The 13,374-nt window shown below is 42.4% G+C and overlaps 1 protein-coding gene across 1 annotated transcript in view; it reads right to left on the bottom strand.

Annotated features, from left to right (window-relative positions):
- Positions 1-395: 395 nt before the first annotated feature.
- LOC141051970 (gap junction delta-2 protein-like) overlaps positions 396-13,374 on the bottom strand; it is a 70,128-nt gene continuing 57,149 nt past the window's right edge. The window contains exon 2 of the mRNA XM_073549129.1: positions 396-1,648. Within this exon, the coding sequence (XP_073405230.1) occupies positions 817-1,648 (832 nt within the window). The 3' untranslated portion in view covers positions 396-816. The remainder of the gene's footprint in view (positions 1,649-13,374) is intronic.

The raw sequence follows: 13,374 nt of genomic DNA on the forward strand, positions 1-13,374 counted from the left end.
CTGGTTCTACCTCTTGTTTGACTCTTCTACCATGATACCTGTTAGTGTTAAATTTTGTTCTTTGCTCTATCCCAGTTGCAATGTTTTCCTGACCCCGTTTGCCTGCCATGTCTTCTTACCGTGCCTGCTGGCTGTTTTTGTGCCCTTCCATGTCTTAATTAATGATTTGTGTTAGATAAAGAGAAAAAACAAACAAACTAGAGATTCCTGGCTCCTTAGCAGGTTTTGTAACTGACAATTCTGTTTTGGGAGCAAGTGAGGTGTAAATGAGGATTTTATCAGAGGGAGTTTGCAGTGAGTGGGAGGTGAGAGGTATATAACAGTCGTGAGAGGTGTTTTTTTTTTATAAAGTCCTCTCTTGAAGAACCCCTTATGTATATCATTTATTTGTCCTCCCTGCTTGTCATTATGGCTTCTTATAAGTTAGTGCAGATTTTCTATATTTATAACACGCCCTGGAGGATACATGTATACCACTCTCCATCGTCATAGGTCCATCAGTGGCTGGTATTATAAAAACAAGATAAATTGCAGAATATAATACTGAGCAAAACTCTTCAATTTACAGGCCCAAAGTTGTAGTAAAAAAAGCAATTGTCCATATTTTCATATCCCACCCCATCCTCCCACGCTAAATCCAAGCTTTGCTTCCCATAAAAGCCAGCAGCCATAATCGTCGACAGGCCGCTAATATAGTTTTGAGGGTCTCCATAGTTGGTTGGAAGACTGATGCCATTGTCTGCCATATTTGGGTTCCCATACATTCTCTAAAGCATGGAGGGGATCTAGAAACAGTTGGCATAACCACACATGGGGTCAAACGTAAGCTGACTCACTGGACTGTGTCCTCCCCAACGTTGGCACTTGAGCCAAGGTGGATGGTTCCTTTTTACGTACTTCACACACTGATTTCCTGCGAGCCTGTACTCCCCTCATGGCTGTCTTGATCTTTCGCCACCCAAGATGGTTTAGCTCGGCTAAGTTAAGAAGGACACAGATGCCACTGACAGCAAACATGAAGACCAGGAAGACTGTCTTCTCGGTTGGCCGAGACACATAGCACTCTACCTCCTTTACGCAAGGGTAGCGGTCGCACTCAAAGATGGGTGGCACACTGAAGCCATAAAGAAAGTATTGTCCTGCAAGGAATCCAATCTCTAAAGCATTCCTAAAAAAGACCTGAATGATGTAGAAGCGGGATATGCCCTCTTGACGTTTCACCTTGGGACTTTTCGCAGCTTTCTTGGGTGTGTTCGGGATCTCTTTTACTTCTAAGCAGTCTGGTTCATCCTTGGATGACAGGTCTGGGTTTTGCATTAAGATCCCATTGATATTTTTCATTCTTCTGTTTTCTCGTGGCAGTTCCTTTTCTAGCAGAGGGTAGAGAAAGGAGTATCTGCGGTCTTTCTGCTTTGCGGACTGATGGACAGAGTATGTAATGAAGCAGAGGCTTGGTGTGCAGACAAGGATTATCTGGAAGACCCAATACCGGATGTGGGAAATTGGGAAAGCTCGATCATAGCAGGCTTGGTTACAGCCGGGCTGAAGGGTGTTGCACATGAACATCGTCTGCTCGTCTTCGTAGACCGTCTCCCCAACGATTGCCACAATTAATATACGGAAAATTACCACTACAGTCAGCAGGATCCTATAGGGAAGAAAAGAAGATAATGAATACTCTACATATTTGAGATGGCATAACCAAAGTCTACAATGAACCTGTCTTGTCATATAGTGGTCAGGAATGTAACCGGGGAAAAGACATGTGTCATGGTTGCTGAGGGCCAGAAGGGTGCTAACTAGTGATTCGCCTTGGCTAGGATATTTAGATACGTGTCTTGGGGTAGTAAACAGAATCTTTGCCCCCAGGTGAAACAAAGCCTAGATAACCACTCGCCGTAGACTTAGTCTTTTGACTTTTTCAACACACTATAAGCTACCCAATGAGCAATAATATGTATAAACGTTACATATATATATACAGTGCCTTGCGAAAGTGTTCGGCCCCCTGGAACTTTTCAACCTTTTCCCACATATCACGCTTCAAATATAAAGATACCAAATGTAAATTTTTGGTGAAGAATCAACAACAAGTGGAACACAATTGTGAAGTTGAACAAAATGTATTGGTTATTTTAAATTTTTGTGGAAAGTCAAAAACTGAAAAGTGGGGCATGTAATATTATTTGGCCCCTTTACTTTCAGTGCAGCAAACTCACTCCAGACGTTCATTGTGGATCTCTGAATGATCCAATGTTGTCCTAAATGACTAATGATGATAAATATAATCCACCTGTGTGTAATCAAGTCTCTGTATAAATGCACCTGCTCTGTGATAGTCTCTGGGTTCTGTTTGAAGCACAGAGAGCATCATGAAGACCAAGGAACACAACAGGCAGGTCCGTGATACTGTTGTGGAGACGTTTAAACTCAGATTTGGATACAAAATGATTTCCAAAACTTTAAACATCCCAAGGAGCACAGTGCAAGCGATCATATTGAAATGGATGGAGTATCATACCACTGCAAATCTACCAAGACCCGGCCGTCCCTCTAAATTTTCATCTCAAACAAGGAGAAGACTATTCAGAGATACAGCCAAGAGGCCCATGATCACTGTGGATGAACTGCAGAGATCTACTGCTGAGGTGGGACAGTCTGTCCATAGGACAACAATCAGTCGTACACTGCACAAATTTGGCCTTTATGGAAGAGTAGCAAGAAGAATGCCATTTTTGAAAGATATCCATAAAAAGTCTAATTTAAAGTTTGCAACAAGCCACCTGGGAGACACACCAAACATGTGGAAAAGGTGCTCTGGTTAGATGAAACCAAAATCGAACTTTTTGGCAACAATGCCAAACGATATGTTTGACGTAAAGACAACACAGCTCATCACCCTGAACACACCATCCCACTGTCAAACATGATGGTGGCAGCATCATGGTTTGGGCTTGCTTTTCTTCAGCAGGGACAGGGAAGATGGTTAAAATTGATGGGAAGATGGATGGAGCCAAATACAGGACCATTCTTGAAGAAAACCTGTTGGAGTCTGCAAAAGACCTGAGACTGGGATGAAGATTTGTCTTCCAACAAGACAATGATCCAAAACATAAAGCAAAATCTACAATGGAATGGTTCACAAATAAACGTATCCAGGCGTTAGAATGGCCAAGTCAAAGTCCAGACCTGAATCCAATCGGGAATCTGTGGAAAGAGCTGAAAACTGCTGTTCACAAACGATCTCCATCAAACCTCACTGAGCTCGAGCTGTTTGCCAAGGAAGAATGGGCAAGAATTTCAGTCTCTCGATGTACAAAACTGATAGAGACATACCCCAAGCGACTTGCAGCTGTAATCGCAGCAAAAAGTGGCGCAACAAGGGGCCGAATAATATTGCACGGCCCACTTTTCAGCTTTTTACTTTCCACAAAAATTTAAAATAACCAATAAATTTCATTCAACTTCACAATTGTGTCCCACTTGTTGTTGATTCTTCACCAAAAATTTACATTTGGCATCTTTATGTTTGATATGTGGGAAAAGGTTGAAAAATTCCAGGGGACGGAATACTTTCGCAAGGCATTGTATATACACTGCTCAAAAAAATAAGGGGAACACTTAAACAACAGAATATAACTCCAAGTAGATCAAACTTCTGTGAAATCAAACTGTCCACTTAGGAAGCAACACTGATTGACAATCAATTTCACATGCTGTTGTGCAAATGGAATAGACAACAGATGGAAATTATTGTCAGTTATCAAGACACCCACAATAAAGGAGTGGTTCTGCAGGTGGGGAACACAGACCACATCTCAGTACCAATGCTTTCTGGCTGATGTTTTGGTCACTTTTGAATGTTGGTTGTGCTTTCACACTCGTGGTAAAATGAGACGAACTCTACAACCCACACATGTGGCTCAGGTAGTGCAGCTCATCCAGGATGGCACATCAATGCGAGCTGTGGCAAGAAGGTTTGCTGTGTCTGTCAGCGTAGTGTCCAGAGGCTGGAGGCGCTACCAAGAGACAGGCCAGTATTTTGGCTCCCCCAAAATAGGAAGTGGCGACACGCATCGGGCGTCTCCACAAGCTCCCCCAGTCTTAGATATCAATAGACTACTATACCAAGTCCTTTTTGTGGGATAAGTATCTTATTCATGTGTACTTTTATTCCTCTTGCATGCTATTTGCGGCATTTACCTTTGTGTCTTTAGGAATATTTATTCCTTTTTTCTGTGGACTATGTCTATTTGTTCCACATGTGGTGGTTTGAACCATTAGGGGTTATGACCACGTTTCACTATGGTATATAGATACCAGGTTGATAAGGGTTTTTTGCAGCCCTTTATGGGTAGAGTCAAATGTGTACATTGATTATATTATACTTGTTATTATAATGGCATATATGCTATTTTTTTCTCTTTTGTATTGTCACTTGAGACATAAGGTATTACAAACCACATGTGTGTATTACCATTTTGGGGGAGCCTATAGCTCTATTCTGGGCTAATTGGGTTTGTTATATGTGTTATGTTTATGACTTTTAAATGTTTTTAATTGGTTACGCTTGTTTGTATCTAATAAAATAAAATGTATTTGCATATTCAGGTGATCCTGGTCTAAGTCTGTAGCTTTTCTCTTTTTCTAATGGTTGTTGTTTGCAGACTTTCTGTGTATCCCTTTAGTGTGGTGCCCTCTAATCCTTTTTTGTCCAGCCTCTGGACACTACACTGACAGACACAGCAAACCTTCTTGCCACAGCTCGCATTGATGTGCCATCCTGGATGAGCTGCACTACCTGAGCCACTTGTGTGGGTTGTAGAGTCCGTCTCATGCTACCATGAGTGTGAAAACACAACCAACATTCAAAAGTGACCAAAACATCAGCCAGAAAACATCGGTACTGAGATGTCATCTGTGGTCCCCACCTGCAGAACCACTCCTTTATTGAGGGTGTCTTGATAATTGACAATAATTTCCATCTGTTGTCTATTCCATTTGCACAACAGCATGTGAAATTGATTGTCATCCAGTGTTGCTTCCTAATTGGACAGTTTGATTCCACAGAAGTTTGATTTACTTGGAGTTGTATTCTGTTGTTTAAGTGTTCCCTTCATTTTTTTGAGCAGTGTATATATATATATATATACACTCACTGGCCACTTTATTAGGTACACCATGCTAGTAACGGGTTGGACCCCCTTTTGCCTTCAGAACTGCCTCAATTCTTCGTGGCAGAGATTCAACAAGGTGCTGGAAGCATTCCTCAGAGATTTTGGACCATATTGACATGATGGCATCACACAGTTGGCGTAGATTTGTCGGCTGCACATCCCTGATGCGAATCTCCCGTTCCACCACATCCCAAAGATGCTTTATTGGATTGAGATCTGGTGACTGAGGAGGCCATTTGAGTACAGTGAACTCATTGTCATGTTCAAGAAACCAATCTGAGATGATTCGAGCTTTATGACATGGCGCATTATCCTGCTGAAAGTAGCCATCAGATGCCTGTTCTTAGCTGAGAGGAGTGGTACCCAGTGTGGTCTTCTGCTGCTGTAGCCCATCTGCCTCAAAGTTCGACGCACTGTGCGTTCAGAGATGCTCTTCTGCCTACCTTGGTTGTAACGGGTGGCAATTTGAGTCACTGTTGCCTTTCTATCAGCTCGAACCAGTATGCCCATTCTCCTCTGACCTCTGGCATCAACAAGGCATTTCCGGCCACAGAACTGCCGCTCACTGGATTTTTTTTCTTTTTCGGACCATTCTCTGTAAACCCTAGAGATGGTTGTGCGTGAAAATCCCAGTAGATCAGCAGTTTCTGAAATACTCAGACCAGCCCTTCTGGCACCAACAATCATGCCACGTTCAAAGGCACTCAAATCACCTTTCTTCCCCATACTGATGCTCGGTTTGAACTGCAGGAGATTGTCTTGACCATGTCTACATGCCTAAATGCACTGAGTTGCCGCCATGTGATTGGCTGATTAGAAATTAAGTCTTAACACACAGTTGGACAGGTGTACCTAATAAAGTGGCCAGTGAGTGTATATATATTTATATATACATACAGTGGGGAAAAAAAGTATTTAGTCAGTCAGCAATAGTGCAAATTCCACCACTTAAAAAGATGAGAGGCGTCTGTAATTTACATCATAGGTAGACCTCAACTATGGGAGACAAACTGAGAAAAAAAAATCCAGAAAATCACATTGTCTGTTTTTTTTTTCATTTTATTTGCATATTATGGTGGAAAATAAGTATTTGGTCAGAAACAAAATTTCATCTCAATACTTTGTGATATATCCTTTGTTGGCAATGACAGAGGTCAAACGTTTTCTGTAAGTCTTCACAAGGTTGCCACACACTGTTGTTGGTATGTTGGCCCATTCCTCCATGCAGATCTCCTCTAGAGCAGTGATGTTTTTGGCTTTTCGCTTGGCAACACGGACTTTCAACTCCCTCCAAAGGTTTTCTATAGGGTTGAGATCTGGAGACTGGCTAGGCCACTCCAGGACCTTGAAATGCTTCTTACGAAGCCACTCCTTCGTTGCCCTGGCGGTGTGCTTTGGATCATTGTCATGTTGAAAGACCAAGCCACGTTTCATCTTCAATGCCCTTGCTGATGGAAGGAGGTTTGCACTCAAAATCTCACGATACATGGCCCCATTCATTCTTTCATGTACCCGGATCAGTCGTCCTGGCCCCTTTGCAGAGAAACAGCCCCAAAGCATGATGTTTCCACCACCATGCTTTACAGTAGGTATGGTGTTTGATGGATGCAACTCAGCATTCTTTTTCCTCCAAACACGACAAGTTGTGTTTCTACCAAACAGTTCCAGTTTGGTTTCATCAGACCATAGGACATTCTCCCAAAACTCCTCTGGATCATCCAAATGCTCTCTAGCAAACTTCAGACGGGCCCGGACATGTACAGGCTTAAGCAGTGGGACACGTCTGGCACTGCAGGATCTGAGTCCATGGTGGCGTAGTGTGTTACTTATGGTAGGCCTTGTTACATTGGTCCCAGCTCTCTGCAGTTCATTCACTAGGTCCCCCCGCGTGGTTCTGGGATTTTTGCTCACCGTTCTTGTGATCATTCTGACCCCACGGGGTGGGATTTTGCGTGGAGCACCAGATCGAGGGAGATTATCAGTGGTCTTGTATGTCTTCCATTTTCTAATTATTGCTCCCACAGTTGATTTCTTCACTCCAAGCTGGTTGGCTATTGCAGATTCAGTCTTCCCAGCCTGGTGCAGGGCTACAATTTTGTTTCTGTTGTCCTTCGACAGCTCTTTGGTCTTCACCATAGTGGAGTTTGGAGTCAGACTGTTTGAGGGTGTGCACAGGTGTCTTTTTATACTGATAACAAGTTTAAACAGGTGCCATTACTACAGGTAATGAGTGGAGGAAAGAGGAGACTCTTAAAGAAGAAGTTACAGGTCTGTGAGAGCCAGAAATCTTGATTGCTTGTTTCTGACCAAATACTTATTTTCCACCATAATATGCAAATAAAATGAAAAAAAAACAGACAATGTGATTTTCTGGATTTTTTTTTCTCAGTTTGTCTCCCATAGTTGAGGTCTACCTATGATGTAAATTACAGACGCCTCTCATCTTTTTAAGTGGTGGAACTTGCACTATTGCTGACTGACTAAATACTTTTTTTCCCCACTGTATATGTATATATAGCAACAGTAATCAATAAATGTTATAAAGGGATGGAAAATTAGACCTCCATCTCCGTCTCGTGGTTTGTACAGGATGACTATTTTAAGGCCACATTCATCAGAACTATCTTGGTTGCCAATATCAGTCACACAGAATTCAGCATTCATTCTACCAGAGAAGTGTAATGTTGACACTCCCTGATACCAAAGGGATCGACAGACTGTCTGATTGGTCTGGGGGGCCCCCGGACAAATGTTTGGGAGTTAAGGATCCGGTGGGAACGATTCTGGACTGCCGATCCTTTTGTTCTCTCAGAGATAAGCCTCTGCCAAACATGTCTGGCGGTGGTTCACTTACTGTATAAGGAACACAGGAGCTCCAGGCCGAACAAGCTAGAAATACATAATTCTTCATCTTGTAAAAAAAGTAAAACTCTATAGACACCCATGAGACAAATGTGGTGTAATAAATGAAAATGCCTAAAAATCCATAAGTAATAATTACACGAATTGATTTTTCAGATAACTAAATTTCACTAAATGTCACACATCACCACGCATGATGTTATCAGTCATTGTACAGTAGGAGGAGGTGAGCTGTGACATAACACATTATGACTGGTAGATCCTGTGTTATCTACTGTATATAGAGGTGTTCTCAGTAATTGACACTCAGACTCTCGGATCACACTCGTATGACACTCGGATGACACTAGGACACTCAGATAACACTCCGACACTCAGATGACACTCGGATGACACTCAGACACTCAGATCACACTCAAATGACACTCGGACACTCAGATCACACTTGTATGACACTCAGATAACACTCGGACACTCAGATGACACTCGGATGAAATTCGGATACTAAGATCACACTCAAATGACACTCGGACACTCAGATAACACTCGGATCACACTCGGTTGACATTCGGATACTCAGATCACACTCAAATGACACTCGGACACTCAGATCAAACTTGTATGACACTCAGATAACACTTGGACACTCAGATGACACTCGGATGACACTCAGATCACTCTCGGTTGACACTCGGACACTCAGATCACACTTGTATGACACTCGGATGACACTAGGACACTTAGATAACTCTTGGACTCTCAGATGACACTCGGATGACACTCGGACACTCAGATTGCACTCAGATGACAGTCGGACACTCAGATAAAACTTGCACAATCAAAATGACACTCGGACACTCAGATGACACTCAGATGACACTCGGACACTGAGATGACACTCGGGTGACAGTCGGACACTCAGATAACACTCGGACACTCAGATGACACTCGGACAATCAGATGACATTGGGATGACACCCAGACACTTAGTTTTTCATCTCCCTCCTGGTACAACAGCTAGAAATTAGAGATGAGCGAGTATACTCGTTGCTCGGGTTTTCCCGAGCATGCTTGGGTGTCCTCCGAGTATTTTTGCGTGCTCGAAGATTTAGTTGTGTTATCTGCATGATTTGTGACTTGTAGACAGGCTGAATACATGTGGGAATTCCCTAACAAACAGGCATTTCACACATATATTCTGGCTGTCTAGCAGCCACAAATCATGCAGATAACATGACGAAAAATAAATCTCCTAGCACGCCAAAATACTCGGAGACAACCCGAGCATGCTCGGAAAAACCCGTGCAACGAGTATACTCGCTCATCACTACTAGAAATACTTAATTATTCATCTTGTAAAAAAAAGTAAAAATCTATAGGCACACGAGACAAATGTGGCGTAATAAATGAAAATGCCTAAAAATCTCTATGTAATAACTACCCAAATGGATTTTTCAGATAACCAAATTTCACTAAAAGTCACACTTCACCACGCATGAGTCATGTCAAACGCAAAAAAAAACTTAATGGAGAAAAATAATAGTAATATGAACAAAACTATGGGAATTTTCAATGATACCAAATTGCATTAAGTACTATATAGCAGCATTGGGATCTTGTTATTAGGCACTGTATGGGGGTAATATTTAGGGACCATATCTCGCTGATCTTTTTCTCCTGCCAAAAAAAATATTCCAGATCCTGATAACTCAGCTGTAGGAGCAAAACAAAATTTAATACACCCTGATTATTTCCTGAATTATGAGGGTACGTATCAGCCAGGTGCTGCTAATCAAATGCCCTTGATTAATTGTTCATCAGCAAAGCGTGACCGCCTCTATAAAAGCAGAAGTTTTGGGCAGTTTGCTGGTTTAGAGCATTCAGGAGTGGGTTAACACAATGCTAATGAAGGAAGACTTTGACAGAGATCTCAGAAAAGCAATTGTTGATGACTAGGAGAAGGGTTATAAAGCCATTTCCAAGCAATCTGTAGTCTATCATTCTACATCTAGAGAGATTATACACACATGTAAAACCTTTAAGAGAGTTGATAGTTTTCCCAGAGGTAGACGTGTCAGCAAATTCACATCAAGGTCAGACCATGCAATGCTTAAGGAAATTGCAAAAAACCCAAGAGCTACAGCTCAGACTCTAAAGGTCTCAGTTAACATCTTCAATGTTCACATACGTGACGGTACAATTCGAAAAAGACAGAACAAGTATGGCTTGCTTGGAAGTGATGTCAGGAAAAAGCGCCTTTATAAAAAAGAAAGGAATATCATCTATTATGAATGTTGGAACCAATGTTATCTACTGTATATAGAGATGTTATCAGTCATTGTACAGGAGGAGGAGGTGAGCTGTGACATCACATATTGTGAATGGTGGATCCTGTGTTATCTACTGTATATAGAGGTGTTATCAGTCATTGTGCAGGAGGAAGAGGAGGTGAGCTGTGACATCGCATATTGTGATTGGTAAATCTTGTGTTATCTACTGTATATACAGCTGTTACCTCTCACTTTTCATTGCAGTCCTGTCTGTCATGATAATGAGGCTGATAAAAAGTATTCTTAATAGAAAAGGAATTATGAATTAAGTTAAAGGCCTCGCTCACATCGGAGTATAACACGGTCGAGTGCTATCTGATGTTTTACTCATCCCAATGTTACACTATGAGGCATTGCAGATCAGTGATTGCTTTCTAATGCCTGTTCGGCATGAGAAAACTATCGCATTGCGCATTGAGTGCATCTGATAATCAGTTAATGTGTACCCATACAAGTCTATGGGTGTGTGTGAAACATCAGACTGTACTCAGATTTCATCTGAGTGCAGTACATTGTACTCGGACAGGGTTAATGGAAAAGATGGAGAAATTACTTTCTCCATTTTCACCACACCTGTTCTGCGATTTCCCCATGTGAAAGAATCCGATCACACTCAAATGGCACTCGAACACTCAGATCACACTTGTATGACACTCGGATGACACTCAGATGACACTCGGATGACACACAGATCACACTCGTACACTCAGGTCACACTCACATGACACTTGGACACTCCGATCACACTCAGATCACATTTGGACACTCAGATGACACTCGGACCCTCACAAGACACTCAGATCACACTCGGATACCAGATCACATTCAGATGACACTCTCTGATACTGATCACACTCAGATGACAGTCGGACACTCAGATGACACTTGGATACTCAGTTCACACTCCGATCACACTCAGACACTCCGATCACACTCAGACACTCCGATCACACTCATATCACACTCGGACACTCAGATCACACTCAGATGACACTCACACTCTAATCACACTCAGATGACACTCTCTGACACTCAGATCACACTCAGAAGACACTCGGATACTCAGTTCACACTCAGATCACACTTGGACATTCAGATCACACTCGGACACTCAGATCACGCTCATATCACACTCAGATCACACTTGGACACTCAGATCACACTCAGATATGACTCGGACACTCAGATCACACTCAGATGACACTTGGACACTCAGATGACACTCTGACACTCGGATCACACTCAGATGACACTCGGACACTCAGTTCACACTGAGATCACACTCGGACACTCAGATCACACTCAGATGACACTCTCTGACACTCAGATCACACTCGGACACTCAGATCACACTCAGATGACACTCTCTGACACTTAGATCACACTCGGACACTCAGATCACACTTATATGACACTATGACAGTCTAATCACACTCATATGACACTCTGACACTCAGATGACCCTCAGATCACACTCGGGACACTCAGATCACACTCGGACACTCAGATCACACTCGGACACTCAGATCATACTCAGATGGCACTCAGATACTCAGATCACACTCATATCACACTCGGACACCCAGATCATACTCAGATGACACTCAGATCACACTCAGAAGACATTCGGAGACTGAGATCATGCTCAGAAGACACTCAGACACTGCGTTCACACTCAGATGACACTCGGACACTCTTATCACACTCGGACACTCTTATCACACTCGGACACTCAGATCACACTCAGAAGACACTCGGACACTCAGATCACACTCATATCACACTCAGATCACACACAGATGACACTGACAGAGCTGAGTGTAATTAGCATAATCCGCCTGATTCTCTGCAAGAGACAGTATACGACACTAATAGTCAGTGTGAAAGTTGTACTTTTTTATATATAGTGATGTACGCATAGGGATGTATAAAATTTAAAAATTAAAAAAAAATACATTTCACTTAAAAAATTATTTTAAAAATAGATGATTTTCTAATTCCACATTCCCTCTAAGTACAAGGTAAGATGCATGTCTCATGTGTAGCACTATCATCACCATGCGCCCCCCATACCTCCTTGTGCGGAGCGCTATGTACCGCACGGCCGCTTCCTCATTATAATTGTTAATTTGATTACATCTTTAAATAATCCCTAAAATAAAACCGCACTGGCATATTGAAAAAGAACGCGATTTATCCAAACGTCTATGTCTTAAAACAAATGAGCTTATATCATTACCTCTTCCTTTCCCTTTCTGTAGCGGTAACAGCAGGGGATTGCTTTATTAACCCTTGGTCGGCCGTTAGAATAATCCAATGCAGAGAGTGCACGGAGCGCGCGCTGACAGATGATAGCGTTCCCTGCAGCATGGTAACACTTGTCTACAGCTTGTGAGGCTCTCAGAGCCATAAGGCAAGATAACAGTGTTTTCAGGAATCTAACCCATGATAACTCGGTTTTCACATTGCGTCATTTTAATATGACTGATGCAAACAAAATGGCACTGTGAAATCCCTATATAAAGCCCCATCTTACAGGCAGAGTAATTAATTTCCCTATATAGGAACACTCTATCCACATTTAAAAGGGGTATTCTTATATTGGTGGGGTCATGATCGCTGTCTAGTAGAATCGGATCTGAAATGCCCCATTGCTGCCCGCCACCTTTCCATTCATTATCCCGAGGATGTCACGGAGGTCGTGGAGCACAGAATCGGCTATCTCTGGCAGTCCACAGTGCTGCTTTCTGATGGGGTATTTCAGGGCCCCATTTCTGGGATGTTTGAGAGTCCCAGTGCTTGTACCCCCAGTGATCAGTAAGTTAGCGCCTAATCTTTCAATACGTGATAATAACCTTGTATACTGAGATTGGAAACCTCACCCTTTTCTGGATACAGAACCAAAATGTGCCGACTATATCACACTAGCTGTGGGCACTAGCAACTTAGCATAAGAATTGGTCGATGACTCCATGGCCAGAGGTAGACCTCTAATCCAGCAGCAC

This window comes from Dendrobates tinctorius, unplaced genomic scaffold, assembly GCF_039654945.1.
Source record: "Dendrobates tinctorius isolate UK_male_01 unplaced genomic scaffold, ASM3965494v1 ptg000158l, whole genome shotgun sequence".
NCBI lineage: Eukaryota > Metazoa > Chordata > Amphibia > Anura > Dendrobatidae > Dendrobates > Dendrobates tinctorius.